This window comes from Equus asinus, chromosome 8, assembly GCF_041296235.1.
Source record: "Equus asinus isolate D_3611 breed Donkey chromosome 8, EquAss-T2T_v2, whole genome shotgun sequence".
NCBI classification, from domain to species: Eukaryota; Metazoa; Chordata; class Mammalia; order Perissodactyla; family Equidae; genus Equus; species Equus asinus.
Genome location: NC_091797.1, coordinates 62,549,900 through 62,576,223, shown reverse-complemented (window position 1 = coordinate 62,576,223; position 26,324 = coordinate 62,549,900). Strand labels below are relative to the sequence as shown.

Here is a 26,324-nt window from a genome sequence, read left to right as displayed (position 1 = left end):
TCTATTAGACTTTAAGCTCTGTGACAGCAGAAACTATGTTTTATTTATAATTGTACCCCAATGTCTAGACTGACAGAGTCTCAATAAATACTTGTTAAATGAATGAGTTAATATTGAGTGTTTCACGACCATCAGCATCACTGCAGCCATCACCCCCACCATCACCATCACCATTATTATCATCACTACCACTAACACCACCACTGCGGCCATCATTACCTCTAACATCATCATCACTATTATCATCATCACCACTGCCATCAACTGCCACCACGTCCACAACCACCAACACCACCATCAAAAGATGTTTGGCACCTAATCCTCTTTGGGAACACTTTCCCCAGGGAGCCAGTGCCTCTGGCTGTTTAGAATCCTCTGATTTATACCTTTCTTCACTCATTGCCCTATTTGAAAATTCACCTGTTCTGAACTCCATCCCCTGAGGCCTTGTTTTCTAGGAGACAGCTACTTGATTTGATGTAGTAATTGCGCTGTTGGTAATAATGTGCTGGTAGTGGCTCTCTAAGGCAATGTGATCTGAGGGCAAGGAGAATATCTAGTTCCAGCTCAGCCACTTATTTTCTATGTGACCTTGAGCAGCATCACTTCCAAGAGCCTCTGCTTTTTTTACCTAGAAGACACTTGGAGAGTCTGCTGGATTTCATGTACTGGTTCTGTGTGCATTTCAACACAGGGATTCTATTGATAAAGTCTTAACCCAAAGGAGTGGCCCTGCACGGAGGCAAGATAGTTAGGAATTTTGCAGTGAATGAGCAAGCGGAATCTGTGGTAACAGCGGCTGTTGCAGCCGTGGGCCTTCCTGGAGAACTTCTCTGCCTGTAGTTGCTGCCAGATGCAATCAGTCGCAGGACAGAAACAGGCATGGACAGGTGACCACCCAGCAGCAATGCTAGGCTATTGTCACTGTCTCCTCTGTCCCCAGGACCACGCTGTTCTTGTCACAACATCGCATAGCACAGCTGTTTCGATGGTCTGATTGGGGTTCTTCACAGTAATTTAGGGCCAGCCATGTAATGCTTTATTAATGCCCTGAGAGCAAAGTAAGTTTTCACAGGGCACAAAGCATCCTTCTAAAATTTTCCCGGCCCATTTCCTGGCAATTTTCCTGGTGGGGACTGTCACATCAGATATGAGTTGGAAAGAAAACAGCAATCAAGCAAAGTAATTTAAAGGAGGAAGTATAACTTTGGGCAAGTTTCTTCTTTTTTTTTCTAATTTCCTCTTTTAAAAGATGTTCTCTATTAAACCAATCTGCAGTGTAGCTTTGGTAAAATGAACCACTCAGTATTTAGGAGCCCTTAAATAAAAATGAGCTTATGAAAGTTTCTAACATCTCAAGCCCATTCCCCAGACAATGAGATTACAGGATTTTTAGACTTACTTTCTCCTGGGAAAATCAAATAGCCCAAGGCAGTCCAGATTGTCATAAACTTTTCCGATTTTCACATCAAAGTGAAGTAACAGTGACTCAAAATAAGAACTAAATAAGATACTGAATTTATAAAGAAAAAAATAGAAGAAAGGAGAGCATTGTTTTGAAGAATGAAAGGACATTTTTACTGCCACTGAGAATAACAAATGTGGTTTGAGTACAGAGACAAAGTTTCATTTTAAAGACAAAGAAGTGAGGCCTGGAGAGGCTGAGTGATTTGGCCTGGGTGGCATAGTAAGCTGTGACCTGGTCACCAGGGGTCTGGTCTGACATGAGCCAGGGCCCATCCCGTAATTGCTGCCTCCACGTTCTCTTCAGTAGAGGAATACAAACCAGTAGGTTTGAATGAGTAAGGAAGACAGATCCTCTGTATAGGTGACAAGAGAGGGAGCGGTGCATTGCAGAGGGAGAGAAACCGAGCCACAGCTGGGTTTAGCGCTGTGGTCCTCGCTGGGGGGGATTTTGATCCCTAGAGGATACTGGGCAATATCTGAAGGCATTTTTGGTTGTCACGCCTGGTCGGGGGAAGGTGCTACTGGTGTCTCCCAGGTAGAAGCCAGGGATGCTGCTAAACATCCTCCTGTGTACAGGACAGCCCCCCAACAATGAACTATCCAAGGTCATAGACACTGGACTATAAAGATTTTTACCTGGGGATTGTGCAATGAAACTCCAGATTTTTATTACTATTATCATTAGAAAGTTTGCACAATCTGAGTTATCATCCGTGCTCAGCTGGCATCATGCAGCCACCAACTCCCTGCAAATTCCTTGCCAATCTCCAGTGCGGGACTTTGCCATGACCACAGGAAGCACGCTTAACTTTGGGGCCCCAATCATCTGCTCTCGCCTCTTGTCCCTACTCTAGCCTCTCCAGACGCCCAGCCAGGGCCAGGCTGCTCTTCTCCACTCTTTTGTGGCAGCAGGTGATGTCAGGAAATTTCTGCCTTCCATCACCTTCATCTTGGTGTGAATTGCAGTCAATATGTTACCCCTCCCAGAGAATTTGCATGGCATGATGTGTCTCTGTTCCACTACTGGTATCCTGTGGAAGGAATTTCGAGCCTCAGTGACCAGGCCGGGGAGCTGTTTGAGAGGAATTCCTAAGACAGCAGGCAGCAGCCTCTGTTCTTCCAACGGACTGGGCTGGGCCCTGAGAAAACGCAGACGGGAACATCTGCCCTGGAATCAGGGCTCCAGCAGGACTTGCGTGACTTTGGAATATTTTCTTTCCGGGCTCCCTAAATATGTCTTCTTATATTTGAAGGCAAATTCTTAATTGAGAATTTTGAGGGTTTTTTGTTCTGTTTGGTTTTTTCTTTCAGCCTTTGCTTAACTTTACTCAGCAATTTCATGATAGATTTCCAGGATTCGTGAACGGAAGAACTGCCTGAATGACCAGAACACAGTTGTGTTTTTTTTTTTTTGAAAGTGCCATCTTTTTTATTGATTTTTGGAGGCTCAATATTTTAGTTTCTAAAGTCATTATAACTGAATAGATTTTGGAAAGATTCAGAGCTCTTCTATGGATTAAAGGAGATAATAGATGTGTAAGGGTTTTGAAAACTATCAAACATGTATTTTGTGTATGTAAACAATGCTAGTGGTGGAAATACAGATAATGCCCAAAACAGCCCAGGGGAGGTCTCCGCCCCTAACGCCCAAGGCCTCCCCTTCCAAAACTAAAACCAAACCAAACCAAACAACTCCCCACACAGATTCTGTCTAGTTCTAAATTTTGTAATTGGGTTATAGATTTTCAAAATTAGAACCTCATAGGCTTTTTATAACTCATAAAATTTCAAGGCAATTTGCATTAGGATTATGTGCTTAATTCAAGCCTTAAAAGCTTCCACTTGTCCAGACACCACTACAGAAAGCACTGGGTGAGCTGCCTGGTGAGTGCTTCCCTCTTGCACTGTGTTAGGTAGTGATTTCTAGATCAGGAAAAAAACACACAACGTGTGAGTAAGCTCAGGCAGATGAGCACACCATCTTAGAATGCTTAAGAAGGAATTAATTTATATTCAATCACTGCTAGCTATGGCTTCCCTTCTTCACTGCAAACGTGTCATGGTAACTTCAAAGGAAAAGAAAAAGGGGAATCTTCTCTGTGAAACAGGAAAAATACTGATCGACTGCAGGTCTAATGTACGTTGTTATAAGTAGTTATTATAAAGAAATTCCTAAACTCTTTAGAATTCATTGTCTTTTCATTATGCAATGCAAACTAACAACAGAAAACAAAACTGCCCTTAGATGTCAGTTTTTACCAAGCTCCACTATGTCTTAAATTTACATGTAGCTTAGTTATTAATAAAATAAAAACAATGCTTCTTCTTAAGAGCTAACCAGAAATTACATTTCTTATCATTCCCAGTCTGCTATTTTTAGATGAACAATATTGATTTTATTTAACTCAAAGACAAAATTCTACCAGAGATAAGTTTTTAGAAAACTTAAGGAAATTGGTAAGATAAGGATTCTTTTTGCTCAGTCTTTGATTAATTGACATAGCATCTAACTTAATGTTTCTTCAGGAATATTCTGCTCATGAAGCAGATTTGAAAGACTTTTATACACCAAGGGCTGGGGCTGTGTGTATCAGCATAATCCAGGACCACACAGGACCAGGGCACCACATCTAGTCCACTCCCCACGCCTGACCCAACCTTCCCACTCCTGGGAATTCTGTCCCCTCTCTCAGGAAGTGTTTCAATGCGGGATCTCTGTATTCTCAAAGATGTTTCAGGGTCTCCTCGAGAGCAGCTTGGAAGGTGAAAATGTCAAGATTTGGAGTCAGCAGACCTGGATTCCAGCTGAGGCTTTGTCACTGACAAAGTGTCATACACTGTTTCCTAACCTGTAAAATGGCATGCATAAGGCCCACCCTACTTATCTCATGCGACTACTGTGAAGAATCAATACCCATTTCATAAACTATAAAGCCCTACGGTGAAGCATCATTGTAACAGAAGCTGGGATTAGGTAGAGTCATTTATTTCTTTACTCTTACTATGGCTGTGAAAATGGAGAAAAGCTGTATCTTGCACATTTTTTGTGTGCTTGCTGATGTTTGGCTGATGGATTGATCGATCAATTATAGTCACTGACATTTTGTCATGGTGACTCCTCAGCCCCTAGGCAAGAGATTCATAAGAATAAGTGGTCTATAGACCACGTTATCTATCACCATTTGTAGCCAAAGAAACATGCAGGAGTGAGGAAAGAATTTTGTTTTATAGCACTCGACAAGTTCAGGGAATTCCAGAATCTTACATATAAAAGTGTTTAAGTGTAAGTCACCATTTCAACAGCTTTTAATGAACTGACATCTATGCTGAGGCAGATGACATGTGTAATTGATTTGAGTGATCAGTAGTTGCTTACCATTGCAGACCCAACACGGCTGACTTTGATGGGATTTCCTCTACCAGAAAGGTCCATTTTTGCTCTGTCCATCACATACAAGCAAGCATCGAGGATGCCATCCTCAAACTATTTGGAAAAAAAAAAATGAGAAACTACTTAATGTCCACTCTGCAGGCAAGATACTCTCTGCTGAAAAATAAGATGAAACCACCACCTAATGTTTAGAATGCTATGTATTCCTACATAGCAATCCCTCATCTTTAGTGTGAGATATTGAAGTGGAAAGAAGGAGACATCTCTTTTATTTTTCAGTAAAATGAAAAAGAACTTAAAAGCAAGCTAGAAATATAAACAGAACTACTAGAGAACTTATGTATTCAAGGATCACGAAGTCCTTCAGAAAATTGTACAAGTTAATTTAGAGGATCTCTCCGACATATGGGCTCCAGGGCCCAAGGCAGAGGAATGAATGATTTACCAAAGTCAGGCCAAAGTCTCGAGACCTCAAAAGTAACATGAGTCTTTGTGCATCTCAAAAATAAATGCCTCTCAGGTATATTACAGGAAGGCACTTCATATAGAGCTTACATGAGAAACAGTAGGAGACCTCGTGTAACGAACGTCTTTCTAAGCTTTCCCCTCTTCTGAGACAAGGTGGACTCCAGGGTCAGAGAGAGGGCAGGGGAAAGCAGATTATATTATCAAGGAACAGCCTGGATGTCAGTTCAATTTCCTTAGAAAGAACTGCTAGCCACCTGCAATGCCAGCATTTTCTAAAAAAGGAATAAAGACAAAAGAGTAATAAAATGGAAAGATTTCCCCTATACTGGACCTCACTGTACAGGAGATTTTCCTGAATACACAAAACTTGCATATTATCCTCCCAAGAACTTGTGACAGAAACCACAATCTTCATGGCTAATTATCATGTAATTCTTTATTAAATCCAATTAAAATACCAACTCTGCATGTACCCTAAACTGAGGTGACAGACGCAGTAATGGGTAATTGCACGAGTTCTTCAGGTATAGAAAGAACTCCTTATCCTGGCTCTTATTAAGCAGCATCTCTCAGTTGCGTCTGTGGGACACGATAGCAGTGAAGTGGAGAGGTCAAGAAATAGTCATAGAACTAGTCATTTCCCTGTATCACTGCAAAGTGGTGGCTTGGTTGGTTATTTGGACTGAAGGACACAAATTAATGTACTCTGGATGACAGTAGAGACACACAGCAGCTGTACTCGAGGGTGTCTACTGAAGGTGTGCTGGCTGATGAGTACCCTGATCATGCTTGGGAACCTTTCCTAGTCCTCCTTGATACCCACCTTGATGATGTTTTTTCTTATTAGCTATCTACATATTGTGGCATTGGGGACATAAATGGAATCACACCTAAGGGTTAGGAATCAAGGACCCAAGGCAAGGGCACCAGACAATAGTGAAAGTCAAGGGTTGAATGCCACTCAGGAAGGAGAGGGCTTGTAAGTAGGGAGCCAGGCAGGGATAGCAAAACAGGGGAAGGACACAAAGATCATTAGCTTGGCAGGACATCAGAAATGCAGGTGAGCAAGCCTGAGCGCTGGGCATGCGATTCTCAGGAGTCAGGGTGCAGGAGCGAGACACAAAGCCGAGTGGACAAGATAAGAGGTAGTGATGACACGGGTCCCCGTGGTCAGGCTGAAGCAGCTCAGTGAGGAAGGCAGGGAGAGCCTGTATGGAAGTCAAAACAAGGCATCAGAAGCCAAGAAAGATGGACCTGGTGAGTGCAGGTTTTGTGAAATCTCCCCGCTGGATACCCAGAAGAATGGTGCACAATTTCAGTCATCTCAGCCAAAGCACATTCACCTCCTCTCATGTTGCTAATGAAAAGTTGTTTCTGAGTCACAGGACATGCACTCATTTATGAAAATAGGGTAAAATATCATTCATTTGCTTCATAGTTAAAAATACCGGACAGAAATAGTTAGAACTTTTGAATATCTTAAATGAAATACCATTTGCTACTTTATATCCAGACAATAGCTTGAGGTTACAGCTGATAGAATGTCTCAAGGTAAAAGCCCATTGGACCCTCCTTTGACAAAATGGTAATGTTCTTTTTTAATTAGCAGTATCTTATACTAACGCATACAAAAAAGTTATTTCTTTGAGTTGGGCACACACCTTGCAGCATCCTTCGCATCATTAACAAAACACCTTTCCTTATAAAAAAGGAAAACCTCACCCCATTCTAGGTTGAAGAGCGATGTCTGAGCTAATGAGATTTCACCGTGCTAAGATGCCAAAGCATTCCTCATAGAATGCCATGTTATTCGTAGAATCTCTGATCTCTGTAACACTGTAAGAACCAAAGATATGTGATTTCAGCTGATAAATTATGCAGTTGCCTTTCTAAGTCTCTACTCCTAGGCTCTCTGTCTTGGAATCTCAGATCCTGAAAAGCAGGAAATTGTGCTTGTCTGATATCGATATATGGCACCCTGCAGTGATACATGTGACAAAGATATTAAGTAAGAATGTCCTTGACAATGACAAATTTTAAATGGCTCACCTGACCATAGCTCCAGCTTCTACTCTTGATGTCACTGATGTCTCCATAAAAAATAACCCCAATGTCATTCAGGACATACTCTTCTCTTTCTTTAGCATCATCCAGGTACACAGCATCCTCTGCATCAGAATTTAAACATAATCACCATTACCAAACCAGATCATTTTCATATACTTGCAAGTTTGTTTTGGTCCTAAACTGCAATTTAATCAACCAAATGAAAAAAAAAGTCTTTTGTTTCACTAAAGATAGCTCATTTCCCAATATGTAATTTTTGCAGTGGTGAACCTAATCAGTAGCCAAGATCAGTCTGTAAATGATGACATTTGTCAGCAAAATGCTGACAAACTCTGGCTCTCTAAGTTCCAAGCAGCACAATTAAGTTGACATGTCTCATTAAACATTTTAGGATTCCGGTGCATCAGTAGTTTCAGAATCAGAATTCTATGATGCAGATACAAATCTGTAACACAGATCAAGAAATAATTTCCAACCTATTAACGTTAACAGAAGACTAGCCAAATGGAAAATGATTTTCAAAACAAGTCTGGGGTGTATGAGAAGACCACAGCACCGTCTGTCGCGCCTGGTTTGTGGCCCATCACTGACAGGAGGAGGGAGGCTGGGGGTTGTCTGCCTTCAGTGAACAATCCTTGTGGATGTGTCGGTACGTGTGCATGCCCAAGAGCCTCCCTGGTCAGCCTCCTCCATTGCAAGGACTTTTCTTCCCTGTGGCTATAATCTCAGGAAGGCCACACTCCCCATCTGTCTACTTAGTAATCAATCTGGTACTTATTTGCAGGCCAGGTGTGAGAGCCGCAAAAGCGTCTTTAACACAGGCAGGACCATAGAGGAATAAATTACACTCCGATAAATTTGCGTGTTTGGAACAGAGTCAGTTTTGGTTCTGACTGGGGACATGGTTCATCACATTTCTGTGGCCCAGGTCGTCCCTGCCATCCCTTTCACCTTTTCAGCGTTCTTTCCTCCTCATTCCCTGACAGGACTTCCATCACTCTCTCTGGAGTAGAGTTATCAACCTTGGCTGCACATTAGAATCCTCTGGGTAGATTTAAAAACTCCTGATTCCTGGGTTGAACTGTAGATTGATTAAATTAGAATCTCTGGGGTGGAGGTGAGATCCAGGCATCAGTGTGTCTTTTATTTTTAAATTAACTTATTTTAAGCTCTCCAGTGATTCTGATATGCAACCAAAGTTGAGAAAAAATGCCGTAGCCCGTTGCTACTCAAAGAATGGCAGAAAGAGTAGCAGCATTAGCTCCACCTGGGAGGTTCTGAGAAATGCAGACTCTCAGGCCCCTTTGCAGGCACGCTAACTCAGAGTCTGCACATTAGCAAGACCCCAGGGGATTTGTGTACACGTTACGGTTTGCAAAGCGCTGCTCAGTCCAAACAGCTTAGATCCCCAGTCTGGGCTGTGTTATAGCTTTGACTGAGACCTTAGGAGAGTCCCTGGTCTTGCTAGCTTTCCAGTACTTTCTCGTGTCTTCCTCTTTCTATTCTCTGCCTCTTGCCTACCATTTGCCTGGTTTCATGCAACCGTAAACACACACACAGGCACACACACATTCACATATGTACTAATGTCCAATACACGGCACACATTAGAGTGTACAATTTCACAATCAAAATAGTAAACATGCCCATCAGCTCAAAAGTTTCCTTGTGCCCCGCTGTAATTCCTCCCTCAGATCCTTTCTCCTACCTCCGAGCCCTGCCAGGGAACCATTACTCCGCCGTCACTGTAAATTTGTTTGCATTTTCTGGAATTTTATATAAAAAGATTCATAGAGCATGTGCTTTCTTGGAGGTCTGGCTTCTTTCACTCAGGCAATTATTTTGAGATTCATTCACGTTATTGTATGTATCAACAGCTATTCATCCAAAGCCATTTTATCTTTCCAGAAGAATCCCGAGTTACACAACTGGTGTGCCGCACATAGCCTGCCCTCAGCCCTTGCAGGTGTGAGCTTTGATGTCTCAGTCTGCCACCCTTGTGGGGTCCCGGAGGCAGGATGCCACAGTTTCACCAGCTGTCTCTATCTAGGCCTATGACCCCGCAACTAAAATGATAGCTGCATTTCCAAAGGGGACTAACCAGAGATAACACGTAAAGGAGTGACAACTGAGTGTGCGGTCCATATTTCTGAGGAAAAGCACAAAAGAATACTTTTATTTTAAAAGAAAACAATGTGAGCACACATGTGAAAGGATACTGATCATTTACATGCACATAGCCCTGGGCTGTGAACAGGAAATAAATACATAAAAACAATTTTAACTAATAGTAATTCATAAACTGCTAAGGTTTAAAAGGGAAAAAATAGAAAATATACATTATATATACATTTATTTATGTATTTAAATTTATAACACTCGATACCAGTTAACGTGTAATGAATTGTCAATCTACTGATGGGATTGTAATTGTTACAATATTTTAAAAAGCAACTTGGCAACTGTACCAATAGCCTTGAAAATATTCATGGTCTTTGATCCAGAGAAATGGATCAATCTATCCCAGGGGAATAATGCAGCGATGCATCAAAAATGTATGTATAGAGTTTGTTCATCATAGCATAATTCATCATCCCAGAGTAAAAAACTGGGGAAAAAAATCTGAAATGTCCAAATAAATTATTTGTCCACAAAATGGAATAGTATATAGCCATTAAAATATACTTTGGAAAAAATATTTAATGATACTGGAACTGCAAAGGTAACAAGTGAAAACTGAAATGTGGAACATAAAATCATTTATAAAATATGTATAATTATGTAAAAATTAATTTTAAAAATCTGGAGATAATTTGATAAAGATAACTAATGTATTCATCTACTTCCATTATTACTGCAGATTTCTTGAAATGACTTGAGAAATTCCTGGAATAAAAGTGTATATATATATATATATATGTGTGTAAAGATAGGAAAGTATGATAACAGACATGAAAGACATCCAGAAAGTGCAACATCTGCCTAAAATGCATTTTATATAAGAGAACACAGAAAAATAGAAGGAAGAAAATAGTCAAAGATATAAAAGGAAGAATAATCCCAGAGCTCAAGAAAGACTTACACTGTCAAACTGAAACAGATCACAGTGTCAAACATGATAAATGAAAAAGCGACCCCCACCTGGATGTAAACTGTCTGAATACCAAAACGTTAAAGAATAAGCAAAAACTTTACAGTCAAGTTAAAAAATATTATCTGTAAAAGAATGCAAACAGATTGAAAGCATATTTTCATAGACCGAAACTTTCCTTTTTGATAGTAGATTTTAGTAGGTATTATTGGATGCTAAAAGGCAAAGGAGTAATGTCATGGACATCCGAAGGGATAAGGAATTTTGAACCTAGAATTCTATTCCCGGCAAAATTGTCATTCAAATGAAAGTCAACGAAAAGGCATTTTTTGGACCTGAAAGGACTCAGAAATGTGATTATTTGCATATCTTCTCTGTAAAAGTTATTCAGAGATGCACAAATGAGAAAGATGTAAATACAAGAGCATTATAATTACCTATAAAAAAGTATTGAGGAGTGATATAAAACACTGTTAACAAGAGGAAACTAAAATTTCAGCATAGGAAGTGGTAGCGTTTGGGTGTAGAAAGGTAAATGAATGTTTGTAAAGGTTCTTGTCATATCTTGAAGGAGATCCATATATTAATTATTTTTAGGCATTGACAGAAAAAAATTAGATTAAATATGTGATTTAAAATTTAAAGTTTTTCTTACACACGTAAAGATATTCTTAACTTGCTTAAATAAAAGGGGAAAAATTAAAGCTACAACTGAAATGTCATTTCTTATTCTTTTAGAGTGCCAAAAATGCAAACATATGACAGCAAACTATGATGCAATACTGTGGAGAAAGAAAGACACCTTTACGGCTTGTAGTGAAGCAAAATGTTATACACTAATGGAGAGGAAATTAGCAATATCTGGGAAATTGCATTTATATCTACACTCGGGCTTAGAAAAATCACTTCTGGGGACCTGTCCCAAACACCTAAAATGCCACACACACAAGGCTATTCTCTACAGCAGTATGTGTAAAAGCAAAACACTGGCAATGACCCAAATATCTGTCACCAGGCAACTGTTTGAGTGAAGTGTGGTCATCCTCTGATGGAGTAGTATGCAGCTGTGTAAAGGCGTTGGGAAGATGTCTATATACTAGTATGGAAGGCTATCCAGAACATGATGTTAGGTGAGAAAAGCAAGGTACACAAAAATGTAGACAGTCTACAGCCTTGTATCTAAGAAAGGGGGGAAGTCTCTAGATGGGTAGATACACATTCATGGACACACACATACTTGCTTATATTTTCAAATATAAGAGATAAGCCAAAAATCAACAAAGTTATTATCTGAGGTGTAGGGAGGGTTGGAAGTTAGATTTTTCTCTCTGAAGTATCTTTGTTTTGTAAATTTGACTTTAGTCACGTAAATGTTTTGTAAAATTATAAAGCAAAGCTAAATAAAAATGAAAGACAAAGTGATTTCTAAATAAATAAAACCAACGTGAAACAAATGAATATGACTGTGTAATAGGTTAGTGGCTTAGCCACAGAGAATTATTACCAGTTACTTTAAAATAGAGTAATTTCACTGTACATTCCACTGTAAATTCCCAGTAGAATATAACAAAAGGACAAGAAAACTGCAAAATAAACAAACAAAAAATTGTTTTAGTAACCATATTGTTAGTGATAATATTGATATTGCTACCTTGAAACTAATATAACATAAGCAATCATGTTAATGACGTTAGAAACCAAGATTTGCAGGATAAGAGAAAAAATGCATAAACAAAATTAAAAAAATAAAAACTTAAGCCTTGCGTTCTAACTTGAGGCCACTTGCTACATAATATTCCTTTGCAAATCATTTTAGATTTAGTGTTTATTTTTTCCTCAATTTTTATTACATTTTATTTTTATCTGAAAGGGTATTTCTTCATTTTTTTTAATACTTCCTGGCACGGTAGGCTATGCAACGCTGCAGCTGCCAGAACCTGGTTTTGTATCTCCTGCCGCCGCACACTGACGGCTGGACTGATGTTGAACAAGAATGAGAGCGTTAAAGGGTATGACTACAAAATGGAGTTTTTCTTTAAAATCTTTGTTAAATGGCTGTAGGAAGACTGACTCTTATCCTTGGAGAGCATCACACTGGGAGGTTCACCTGCCAGCCGACCCTCCTTAGCCCCACCCGTTTCTCTAAGTTCTCTGTGCGCACGCGCTTCCTCTCAATCTTACGTGCGTGCTCTTTTCTTTTTCTCTTTCTGACTCGGAAAAAGAAAAAATTATTGAATAAATAAAATGTGTTAAATAATTCTTTAGGTAGTGTAATTTATTCACTTCTAGCATGTCAAGATAAATTAGAGGAATTTTTGTCTGAAAATTCTGCCTGGAGCCTCTTGCGTAAATGTAGGTATTTTGCAAAAGAATCTTGAAACTGTGAATTGACACCTGTTTGGTCGAATTGTGTCAAGTTTAATCTGTTTTTTTTTTCTTTTTTTTTTTCATTTGAAAACTACTTTAGCAATAATTAATTCCAGGATTACCACATTCTGCCGTGAAAGGATACACATTGGCGCAGTAAGACTGCAGAAGTCTCAACGAGCACAGACTTGGCGGTGGGCAGCCTCTTTGTTTCTTTCCTATCCACTCATGTCAGTTGAGGTATTTGTTTCTGGACTAATAGACTCTTCGGTGTTTTTAGCCGGAAATCAGTCTCATAAAGCTATTTTTGAGTATAGTTTGGATAAAATAAAAATGTTTAACTTTCCCAAGCTGACCTCCCTCTAGCGAGATATTTTTTAGTGCTTTTCTTAGACAATGCACTTTTTCTGAAATATTTTTATAACACTTGACTTTCTTGTATTTTTGCCATTTGAAAAGGTTGTGGTGTGGTTGATGTGTAATTAAGTTGCAGCTTCAACACTGCGGCTAGCTTTGTAAATTGAAATACAGGTGTATTTTTGTCCTGGTATGTCACCATTCCCTCTGCAGCTTGGGCTGGAGTCTCATCGATCTTCCAGCTACTGCTCATTTTTTTTTCACAGTTCACAAAAGAAGAATGTGAAATTCAGTAAATGCAGTTACTAATCCTGTTGAGAGATGAATCTTGTTTCACCAAAATTAAATTATGTTTTTCCACTAAAATGATACAAGTTGAAGACACAGCACTCTGAAATTGGAAGACCTCCCGACGTAAGGCTCCAAAGTGGCTTACTCAGCTGAATTCTAGGCTACTCCTGTTTACTGGGTTCACCACTGGGGGTATGATTATTTTAAGTGTTGGGAGATGGCTATTCTAACTACTGTTGAATATCTCTCTTTTGGAAGGATACAACAAGAAAACAAAAAAGAATATATACAAAGAATGTATATGAAGGGAGAGGCTAGCTATCTTCTCGTGTCTGGTTGTGCTTATGCTTTTATGACTTATGAATAGAAATTTGGAGGTTTGCATAAGAAATTTTCCTATTGCTGCTAGTCCTTGCAATGCTGTTAAATGTTTCAATCAGAGCATACTGTAATAATCACAAACTCAACTCCATTAGAATAAAAATATGACAAAAGAATTTTATAAAAAAATTTAAATGGAAAATATCAGTAATAATTCATAATTTAAAAAAAGACAACCAGGAAAGAACCAGAAAAAAACGATGAGTGTAGTAGGGAAGTGTGCCTTTGAGCCTGGATATGGTCTCTAAGTACTATTCCTTCCCCTCCCTTCTTCCCACTAAAAGGTACTGGGCTCCTTAAGAGAAATGACTCATTACAGATCTGGGTCAGGAGGTACAAGGCTAGCCTGAAATACTTCTTCCTACCAGAAAACAAGGAGTCTATTAAAGATTCTAGGAATCATGATAAAGGAATCAGAAGCCAACTTGAAGGGGCTCTCACTGGCCAAATAGGGCAATTCAAACATCAAAAATAATAGTCACTGCAAAGCATTAGAACAATGAAATATTTCAATAATCGTAAATTCATAGTGATTTAAAAATTCATTGGTCACCTTTGTAGGGTGCTGGGAACCATCTCATTATTCTGAAAACTTAGAACTAAGGAAAGAGACATGTGTGTAGGCTTTCTTATATGAATACTACCTCAAGGCAACAAAATAATTGATGCTAATAAATGCAGAAGGAACGGTAGATTAGAATATCACCCTTTTGCAATCCTTAGTGAAATAATGGATCTAGGCTAAAATCATTTGTTAAAAGGTTAATGGGGAATTTCACAATGGGTGGATGAAACTGTTAAAACCTGATCCTATTGATAAATCTAAAGATCAAAAAGAGGGACGACCAGCCATCTCCTGGTGGGATGAATGCGCTGGGAGGCATGCTGCATGAATTTATTTTTTCTATGAGTACATGTGTGTATATTTGAAAAGAACAATGCATTCAATTAATTGTCACAAAAATTAAAACTATTCAACAATACATTAAATGGTGGAAATACACCAAAACGTTAATTATCTCTGATTTGTAGCTCTCTGAGTTCTTTTATTTCTGTAATGAGATTTTCATCATCAGGAAAAAGTTATTTTTAATACAGTTGCATTTAAGTGAAACAACTTATTTAATAAGAGGTTAAGTTCAACTTTTGTGTTTTTTTCTTCAAGAGCAATATGGTCGTGCTTTTTAAAATTATCAAATGTCCTTTTGAAATACAGTCATAACTTTTTCTCCTTTTGCAGTCTCTCTGTGCCCTTTTCTCCCCAGCACAGGCTGGAGTAAGACTTGTTCCCACAGTGGCCTGTGGCTGCTGTGGTAACATCCCCTGCTATATGAAGATTTTTCTAGGATTTAATTCTTTATCAAAAAAGCATGTGTTTAGTACTTACTATGTGCCAGGAGCTTTCTAAGTGTGGCACAGAAACAAATGAACTCACTAGAACTCATAAGTTCCCTAAGAGGAAGCTCTTATATAATTCTCATTTTACAGACGGGAAGCTGAGGAAGAGAGAAGTAAAGTAACTTTCCAAAGTTCACAGTGCTATTAAGAGGCGAAGCCAAGATTTGTGTCCCTGGTAGATGGTAACTCTTGAGTCCAATGGATCCAGTCGCTGCATCCCAGTACCCACAGAGTCCCTGGGAACATGGCATCATAAATGGCGACCGCAAGAATGAGAGATGGGGGTGCATGTCTGGGGCATGGAGTGTGAGAGAGAAGTGCAAGAAAATGAAGGATTTACTTTTGGGCTTCGAGTTCCTATTGATGGGAAGTTATAAATTTAGATGGCAAGCTATGGATAGGGAGGAGTTCTGTAGCTCAGGACTAGGCCACCCTTTTCCTGAATTAAATCTTACCTCAAAACGGGCGGGCATGATCATGAATCCACAACAAGCAAGGAAGTCAAATGGAAAACCTTGATTTTAATTTTAAATTTATTTATGAATTTAAATGAAGATTGTGGGTAGAAAGCAGCGCTTTCTTTTCCCTGTTTTTATTCAGATCTGTCACTTTAAAATATAGTTGTCCAAAGCCAGGGTAGAAAAAAAATTTACATCACCATGGAAACTCCAAAAAACTCCCTATGTTTGATAGGTTAACAAAAATAGGCAAACATAATCATTTGCCTCTGGAGATTTCTGTTGTTGGTTTTCTGGTGGTGTTTTGTTTGTTTTTTAATTTTTGCTTAGTTTCAGAGGCGGAGCGAGGTTTCATTAGATCCAGGGGGACAAAATTGGTTCTCCACTTAGTGAAGTGGAAAATACTACTGAAAGGAAAAACAAACCGACAAATAACTCACTGTTCTAGAAACCCAGCAACTTGAACTGTTAGACTGCAGGTGTATGTGTGTGCACACACGCGTGTGTGTGCTTGTGTATAAGTGTGGAGATTGGGAGCTGTGCTTCTCAAATACACGAGAGCTGACAGGGGAAGCTAGGTCGACATAGCTCACAGAGTGGGAGTGCCAGCACCACGGACCTATTCACAACTTCTGGGTCCTAAGTGACCACTGGCTCACACACCCACCACAATAAAACTCAAGATGAAAACAGATTCCCCGTGGCATCATTGGCGAATGTGGCAGAGTACCTCCATCTCCTTTACCCAGCAGCTCTGCAGCAGAGCAGACCTTCAACGTGCCTTGTAAATAACCACCTGTCCAGGGAGCCTAACACGAGGCAAGGAGTAAAGAAGAATGATCTCACTTATTTCACTGTTCGTCTGGTGGGAACAGTGGGGTAGGCAAAAAAGAAAATCGTGGGCTGGGAAATTTTGGGACTCACTGACAGGGCTGATTTCAGACACCCTCAGAAATTACCACTTGCCTCCCCACCCAGAGAAAGCGAGAATTTATAACAAGCATGTAAAAATGAATGCTGAGCCTATTGATTTTAGTATCCGTATAACCTCTTTGGGAGAAGGAGGGCGATTCATCACCGCCCGGGCTGCAAATTTCCTTTTGCTTATTTACATGCTATTTTAAAGTTAAAGCAAGTCCCCTTTCCAAAGTCATTAAAGTCAAGCCTAGCAAAGTGAACTCAGGGATCAGAGAAAACCACAGTGCCAGGAATGTGATCATACAAGGTAACTGCAAGGAGACTGCCTCAGAGCTTAAATCAGAGTTTGGTTTTGTTCTGCTTCCTGGCCCCTTCTAAAGGGCAAAATGTGTCACCATTTTAGTGAAGGGAAGGATTTTGAGTGAGGGGATTCAGAGTAACTTTTACCTGCCTCCCCTTTATATAAAAGCTGAGCATCACTAAAGAAGGAGGGGAGATAGATGCTGAGTGAGTGTGATCGCTTTTTGGGGGAGGGGCTTCATCTGCACAGCAGATGTGACTCCAGATTGGTGTCATCATGATGTTTCCCATCTCAAAGTAACTCAGAAGGAGTGGTGAAGTCCGGCAGGCTGTGTGTGCTGTAGGCATATTAGGAATAATTCCCTATCTATGGGAGTAGTGAAACACTGAAGCATAGTGTTTCCAAAAGCAGAATCTGCTTAATCTGCTTTTTTTTTTCCTGGAAGGGTCCAAACCCACTGTCTTCCTAAAATGGTTTCATATAGCCACTCCAGAGGCCTGACTTTGTACCTTTTAGCTCTGGAATGGAATGAATCCATGAAACATACGCAAGTGGTCCCTCAACAATTGGGTCCATTTACGTTCCTTGCAAACATGTCACAAGACATTTCAGCTCAGACCAGCTCGGAAAGTTTATTTGATTTGTGCTATTTTGCCAGTTTTGCTGGTTAAGGACTTTTTAGTGTGCTTAAATAGCTTCAGAAGACAGACTATTATTCATAAAGCAATTCTACAAAGAAAATGTCAGAGATTCTTTACTTAGCACACATCTCAAAGGGAGCTTGTGCCCTTGTTGGCATGCTTAATTTTTTTTTTTATTTTGCAAAGAAAACTTTCCTTTGATCTTATAGCTATCAACCTGGTTTTATTTGTATTTATTTATTTATTTTTAACAGCAGGATTTTCCGATGTTGATTAGAACATCATAGAAGCTTCCCGGCTGGCATCTACTTCTTCTTTCTCTTATTACACAAGACAGGATACCAATGGTTCTGGTTTGAAAAGTAAAAGAGCTTACCCTGACTGAATCAGGATGTCCAAGTTTTAGCCCCAGCTTGTTTCCTCATTTTCTATATGACCTTGGGAAATTTATGCAACACCACAGAGTCTGTTTTTTGTCTCTTGAAATACGAGGCTAATAATGCTCCCCCTGTCTCTAGGGGTGGCGATTATCAATCAATTCAGCAAACGTTCTTTGGGCATTCACTCTGTGCCTGGCACCGTGCTAGGCTGAATGGGAGAAGGATGCTGATTTCCAAAACACACCATGTGGGGAGAGACTGGCGTTGGGCATTCTTTGAAGAAGATGAAACATTACACGCATAAGAAATGATAAACCACATGAATTGACAGGTGAATGTGATTCTGGGTTAGTCCCTTCCAACCCTGCTCCTTCTAGAAACGTCTCATAAAACAGCTTTGGACCTTGATTGTGGGGTTATTTATGCCATTGACAAGAATGTTGACTGTGAGTTCTCTGGGCTCCCTTCTGATTGCAATGCCACACCGAATAATACTTGGTAGAAAAAGGATAAATGAGTCTCTAATGATTCAGATACTTGCAAGAGTAATATATGCTATTTTATTAAATAGAAGGTTTGAATAAATAAGGGCTTAAAATTTTCACATAAGCTTTATTAAAACTCCATAAAAATTCAATTAACCGACCCTCTGATTGTTATTGTGTGCACCACTCTTCTAGGGGCCAGAGAAAGCAGAGACAAGGCGCTCCGTCTCTCCCACTTCCCAGCCAGGCCGGGTGTTCTCGTTATATGCTCTTGTTGGGCCTGGACTTATTTTAGTACTTTTTACAACTCTGATTTGTGTTTATCAGTAGCTCATTTGTGAAACCTTTGCTAGAAGCTCTATGATGGCAAAGATTATCTGTCTTTTCCACTGCCATATTCCCAGTGCCTAATTCAGCAATGACCCTTAATATTTGTGAATGAAGAAATAATATCGTTTTACTACCATGGGTAATTACGTGGTCATGGGCAGGGGGGAGACATACTGTCAATTTGTGGGTTGATGGATGAATGGCTCTAGCCTGAGGGTATAAATTCTGGTCTGAGCTCAAGGGTCTCCAGGAGAAAGGGGTGTTGGTCATTGTAACCCCGGCAATACCAGGCCTGAGGCATTACTCCATTCTGTACTGAAGGGTCTAAAAGATCATGTATAATTACAAAGCAAATAGTATAAGGATGAGTTTCATAATAAAATACAAACTGGTCATATTTATTTACTGTCTATTAAAAGCTTTCAGTATAGGAAATGTATTGATTTCTTTACAGTAAATTTAATTGATTTTTTTTGTTTAAAAGAAAATGCAAAAATCACATTGAATAAAAAGTTACAAATACCAGAAGCTAATTTGTTGTCAGATGCTAAGAGAGAAAAATCTACACACACGCACCCACAAACACACTCCCACACACAGTGTATATGTTTTTGACTTTTTTCAAAATTGTAAGGTGTGAGATTACATTTACAACTGATCTGTGATGATAGGTGCACTCAAGCTAAAAAGCATTTACTTGAATTATTAAATCAATGCAGCAAATGTTACTAAAAACTAAGTACGTACCAGGCCCTGTACTAGGTGCTAGGGTACAAGGTCGGGGAAGCTCAGAGATGGGGATGAGGGGGAAACAGGTTATCAAGAGAAGAGAGACCCCATGAGATTGACTGACGCTCAACCAAACATAACAATCAAATATTGCCCCAGACAGGGTATGAAGCACAGGAATGGGACATCTAAATCTTTCAGAACATACTATCCGGCACTGAGGCTAGACTACCAATCTGGAATATTCTGAATTTAAATAGTGAAATACAGTCAAGAATCCAGAGTTCCTAAGCAGTCAGAAAAAAAAGATGAATTCACATAAATTTCCAACTCACTCCTGCTACCTTTTTGGGTGCAGTCTTTTCTCCAACCCCCTGGAGAAGGGCTCCCCCATGGAACGGATCTGAAGCCCAGTTAGCGCTCAAATTAAAAAGCTAATCAATAATTCTCCCTGCATCCACCCCTGCCCTCACTGGCGTGGTATTGTTATTGATCCCCGTTAATGATTTAGTGATTAAGGAGGATAAATTGCCTATGAATGCAAAGCAAGCTGGAGGGCCCCCAGGAACACAGCTGAACATTCTTTCATCAATAAGTACTGTATGTGCCCGTATGATTTTCAACCCAGTGTCCTAAGCCACCTTGGACGTCGAGTGTGCAGTGCTTTCAGCATCTTGCTCACCTTGCTCTCTTTTGACAACTTCTGATGTCCACTTGTTTTTTTTTTTTTTCCAATGGCTCCATTCCTTTCTTTTTACCTATTTTCCAACTGTAAGACCATATCTCTGAGTTCCTTACTGTGAATTAGCAAAAGAAAGCACAAGGCTGGGTGACTGTCAGGCTGTGGTGCATGTGGTTGCATGTGGCTTTGCGATACAGATCCCCTTTTTGGGTTATGCCTTGGCTTCTAGGCTGGGAATACCACACAGTGAAATGAAGAGACGATCTTTTTCCCCCATTTTATAAACATCCCCTGGAAGAGCTCAGCGAGTATTACTATAAGAATGTAAAAAGATATTGTCTTAAAAGCTGGCACCAGAATTTTTCTGGAGGGAATGGTCTTGGAAAAGTTTGCAGTCCCCAAAAGTCTGATTGTTGGAGGAGCCTTTCAAATAAAATAAAAAAGCTTGCCGAACTGCTCTGCATGAGAGACTAGAGAATTTGCTCCTAAGAGAGGATAGGAGAGAAGAGTTTGGAGAACAAGGAAGAACAAAGGGGAGAGAAGAGGCACTAAGGTGGAGAGAGGCTGGGATTAGGTTTAGGGAGGAGTCAGTGAGATTTTAAGAAGAGTAAACATACTCTCCTATGTTTTGTAATTATTATATAAATCACTGTTGCTCTAAGTGTGGTCCCAGACCAGCAGCGTCAGCATCCCCTGGGAACTGGCTGGAAATGCACATTCTCGGGCCCCATCCAGACCTACTCAACCTGGAGGTGCTGCACAGAAATCTGTTCTGACAAGCCCTCCAAGTGCTTCTGACGTGCTCCAAGTTTGAGAACCAGAGTCAACCTTTCCTCCTCTCACCCTCTCCACCACATTACAATTACTGGCTGGACATTCACAGATGTTTTGTGTGTGTTTCTGATGTTTGAGGCAGCACAGGTGTCAGCACTGGGAGAAATAGGATTCTGAGAGGCAGACATGACCATAAGGATATCCACAAGAAATTTGCAGAAATGTTTGGACTTCCACAGCCCAAGGAATTAGAGATTGTGGCAGCTTCCCCTGTGTCCTGGGGAGTGGGGCGGACCCACCTGCCACATTCCTGTAACAAGCCTGCTTCCCACTTCCCACTTCTCATGTCTTCTCTATCAAGCCTCCAACACTCCCTCCTTGCTTCTTGCTCTCAACAGGTGACTTTGCTTTACACTTCACTTAGTAAAAGAGAATCACAAAATCAGAACAACCTTACCTTCCACCGATTCTAGATTCCATTGAACCTAGAAAACCTGCACCTTCACCATCTTGTACTACGCCCCTGTCACTGTGGAGGATGGATTACCTTACCTATCAAAGGCCCTTCACCTGTTCCCTGGATCCCACCCACTCAAGGATTTCATTCCTTAAGTTGGTGCTTCTCAACCTTGGCTTCAAGAATCACTGGTAGAGCTTTTTAAAAACCCTAAAGCCCAGGCTGCACTCCAGACCAGTCAGAACATGTGGGTGGGGAGACCGCAGCATCAGTAGTTAAGCTCTCCAGGTGATTCCAGTGTGCAGCCAAGGTTGTGAACCACCACTCTCTCTCTGGGCAGTAAACTCTCTTTCTTCTGGTTCATCTCCAACACCATAAAATCATTCCAACTCTATCCTGTGTTTAAAAAATTATCCTTTGACCTTCATATCACCATCTCAGTTTTGCAGAAAGTCTTCTTGAAGGAGATGGCAATAGCTGCTATCTCCACTTTCTCATGTCCTGTTACTCTGTAGCTTGTGCCCATCTCTCTGGCTTCTGTCTGCACCTTTCCAGTTCCCCAGTGACTTCCGTGTTTCCTCAATGTGTGACCACTCTCTTTCCTTAGCCTATTCAACCCATCAGCTGCATTCCAAAGAGCTAACTGCTGTCTTCTTGAATCAACTAATTATCTGGCTTTGTAGCACCATGCTCTTCTGATTTCCTTTTACTCCACTGGCTGCTCCTTCTCAGTCTCCTTCTCCTTTGTCTAGACTCTAATTGTTAATGATACTTAATTTATTTTTGTTCTTTCTCTAAACTGCTCCTCTAGTTCCTGATGGTGCCCATATTTACATCTCTAGCTCAGCCATCTCCTTTGGGCTCGAGATTCACTTATTCAAGTGCCTCCTTGACATTTTCACTTGGATATCTCACATTTAACATTAACATTTCTAAATGTGACTCTTAGTTTCACCCCTAGATCTCCCCCTCCACTTCCCTTAGTCTTCCCAGCTCTGAAAATGGCACAACCATGAATCCAGCTGGTTAAACCAGACATCTAGAGTTATTCATGGCTCCTCCTTCTTCTTCACCTCCCATGTTCAATCTCCTTGCAATTTCTGTTCTAAATCCAAAGCAGATCTCCAATCCATCCCCACCTCCTCATCTCCACTGCTACCATCACAGTCCAGTCCATTATCATCTTTGTCCTGGGCCACAGCTTCCAAACTGATCTCTCTGGTTTTATTCTCACCTTCCTGCAACCGGTGATACCCAGCGTAGGTCCCTCTGCTCCTTTTCTGTAATGCAGCATCTAGCACCGGGGCCATGTTATTTGTAGATCTAGGCAGCTCTTTCTGAACAGAAATACCGGAAGTTGTTCACCACGAATACAACGGAAGACCAAGGCACTGATAAGCTAGCCAGTTTATTAGACTAGCCACCTCCTGAATTGTCCTCCTGTAAATCCGCTGATTTAGTCAGGCAACATGGCTAACCCTCTTCACCTCTGTAAGAGTGGCCACATAGGTTGGAATGCATGTAGACATGTACCCCATTTTACACAGATGATGTAATCCAGAAAAGCTGCAAACAAGCCAAAGTGAGTAAACCATATGGTTCTTTAAAAACCTTAGGATGCTGGATAGTTATATGAAGTCGTATGATTTTCTTTTGTAATGCAAAGAGTCAATAACAAGCTCCCAGTTTATTTTTTTATAAGTATGGATTTTAAAAACACAATTTTCTTACAATAGGTCACCTCTTACTTACTCATCCATCTCAGTCTACTTTGTTGAGTTCCTCTCTATCAGACCCCTAAATGCTGGTGTTCTTTAGGGCTGGATACTATATCTTCTTTCCTTCTTTGTCTATATTTTCTCCCTACGTGCAGGTATCTGCCAAGTTTCTATCTCTGATTCTTGTCTCTAGATTCACATATTGGGATACCTACTTGTCATTTCTGCTTGAGTATCTACCGTTATCTCCAACTTAACATTTTCAAAATCTTAGTTTGTCTCTACCTCTTTGCTCCGCTCAGTGTTTTCCATCTCTGTAAAGAGCACCCCACCCAGTCAGTTGCAGAATGCCTTATATCTGGTTGACAGAATTACTAGAAGCACCTTTGAACTGCCCGTGGCTCAGTCAACATCTCCTGCTACCATCAACCTGGAACATCTGTCTCATCAATAGGATTATTGGGAACAAGATGTTGGGGGTGGTGAGTGGGGAGTATAGGATTAGCTCAGTGCCATCTGCCAACACCATTGGAACAGATAATTCAAAGAAAATGTCAGTGGGATCCAAATTTATGTTATATATAAGTAGAAAACATTGTTGTTCACTTATTATCTATATATATTCAGATCAACCCTGATTCAAACACAACTCTCACAAACAAGGGCCATTCAGAATCAGCAATAATGTAGACTCATTTGGGAAGATATTGGAGAGCAAGTATATGGAGTGAGATGAGGTGAGAAATCTCCTGCGCCGTGTCAGCCTTTATACGTTTCATTACCTTACTTCTTAAGATCTAAAAATAGACCCTCTCCCATCAGTGCTGCTGCAACATTTGCATTTGCCCCTGGAACTTAAAATCAGTCCCACACCAAGTATGGAAGCAGAGGGAAGACATGGAAGGGCTGGGATGGGCATGGGGAGAAAATACTGTGTGTGACTGAGTTCTTGAATTGAATTGATGGAGAAATCTTTGGACTTGACTGAGTTTATTTGAATGTAACCAGATTAAACTTCTGCAGCAGACAAAAAGGAAGACTCAAAATGGTAGTAGAGATTAAGTTCTGTTACATTAAAATAAGGCTACATGTTTGCACATCCAGAGTTATGGTTTATGAAATTTGCACCCACTATAGACACAAACAAATGTACGGGATCCTTTAGCCATTTAGGCTTTCTGTTCTTGAATTAGAGAGACAGAGGCCTTAGTTCCACTATGGACAGCTGCAACTTTATTCTATTTTTCTGAAGTCAGATTATGGATCCTAATAGTTTTGAAAGTCAAGTTTAATAAGCCTATTTGTTTACACAGCAATAGCATAGATAGAGGCAATACCACCAACATATAGCCCCACAATTAACTAATTGTGCAACTTTAGGCGATCTTCAGTTATTTCCTGAAATAAATGTAGAGGAGCATTAACTTCACATACACAGGTTTTGTCTTCACACACATTGAAGACAAATTTCGTATCTTTCTCTTTTAATCATGGAAAACAATGTATGTAGGAAAGGGACATGTCTTCTAGAATAAGGCTGCTCTCCTTCCAAAAAGAGATGTATTGGAAATATATGAACTATTCTTGTCTTTTGAGAAAAATAAATGCCTGTACCTTACCTTCACACCAAGGATTGAAAAGAATGTATGTGTCCGTTTCTGGGTTTCGGCTGGTACGGATTACTCCATAGGGGGTCCAGACAGCAACGTACATGCGGAATTTCCCCACAATGCACTCCGGAGAGGACTGGATGGACAGCCGGACAGACGTGCGCTCCCTCATGACAACTTTGGCCCCCCACTTGCCACTTTGCAGCTCCGAGACAACAGGAACCGGGATGTAGGTTCCCTTGTTCTCCTGAGGGTAGCGACCTATGAGAAGAAAGAAGAAATACCGTGTAGAGTAGATCTGACAAACCATTTTTGTTCTCACTCTGTCACCTTATACCTCAAGGTGGAAAATAATTCATTAAACTTAAAATCATAAGATTTGGGTTTGAATTTCATTTCTGCTACCAATAGCTGTATGATGGTAGTTGATTTTCTTAACTTCTTTGAGGCTCAGATTTGTCAATATCTAGGTAAAAAAGTAACAATACTTACAGGGATTTTTATTGGTTGCTTAATTAATGAATTCAAATAAGATGTAGAAATACTAATTGTGGATGCGAAAACAAAAACAGAGCTTATAGGGTTCTGTGGAGTTATCATTCCTTGAAATTCTGACCACTAAAAAGTTAGAATTGCTTTTTTAGGGACATAAAACAAATGTTTCTTGTGTATTTTGAATACAGTTTTATTATTTGTTATATAACCTCTAGTAGGATTATATTTATGGGTTGTCTAATGTAACCATTTTCTTATTCAACTGAAGCATGTGTTTATTGACAGTGTCGTTAGTGATTCAGGCTTACGTCATGGGCAAGAATTCAGGCTCCAGATAATCTAGGTTTGACTCTTGGCTCAACTACTTTCTTATCCTTGCAGTCTCTGGCAAATTGCTTGACCTTTGTAAATACCTATTCCCTTCTCTTTTTCTTCATCAGTGAATGAGGATAATAACAGTACTTAAGGATGAAAGAAAATAATACATGTAAGATGCTTTGCCCATAATTTCTCACGCATAACAAGTTTTTAGCTGTTATTTCAATAGAAGATTAAACAGCAGGGCATTTTACCACATTTCCAGGTTCATCACATTTTATGTACAAGCCACCTCAGGGAAAATCTTATTTCTCTTTATTGCTGTCAGTTAGGACCAAATACCTATTTCATGGTGTTAACCGTAAAACTAAATTTTACCAGTGGGTTCCTGAAAAATCAGTCTTCACTGAATATAGACAGTCAACCTCCCAGCATTCTTTAACTTTTTAGTTTACAGTTTAGTTTACAGGATCATCAAATGCATAGATATTTTAAACTGGAGCACGTCTTTCATTTACAAACTTTTCTAAAATGTACTAGACATTTGAGTCTTCTTGACTTGAAGAAAAATACAAATCAGACTCATAAGTCTGCAAATTATTTTGATTGTAAGCAGAGGAAACTTTAAGAGCAAAACATTCACTTTAATTCTTTTATATAAACATGTAGAGGATTCTACATTAAAACAGATGAACGTGGTGCTTCATTTTGGCTTCTCCAATTACTGAGGTCTTTCAAGGATTCTTTGGC

The 26,324-nt window shown here is 39.9% G+C and overlaps 1 protein-coding gene across 1 annotated transcript in view; it reads right to left on the bottom strand.

Moving 5' to 3' along the window:
• F13A1 (coagulation factor XIII A chain) overlaps positions 1 to 26,324 on the bottom strand; it is a 156,511-nt gene that overhangs the window by 79,980 nt on the left and 50,207 nt on the right. The window contains exons 4-6 of the mRNA XM_014842688.3: positions 24,771 to 25,022; positions 7,376 to 7,494; positions 4,844 to 4,951 (exon numbers count right to left, since the gene is read on the bottom strand). Of these exons, the coding sequence (XP_014698174.3) occupies positions 4,844 to 4,951; positions 7,376 to 7,494; positions 24,771 to 25,022 (479 nt within the window). The remainder of the gene's footprint in view (positions 1 to 4,843; positions 4,952 to 7,375; positions 7,495 to 24,770; positions 25,023 to 26,324) is intronic.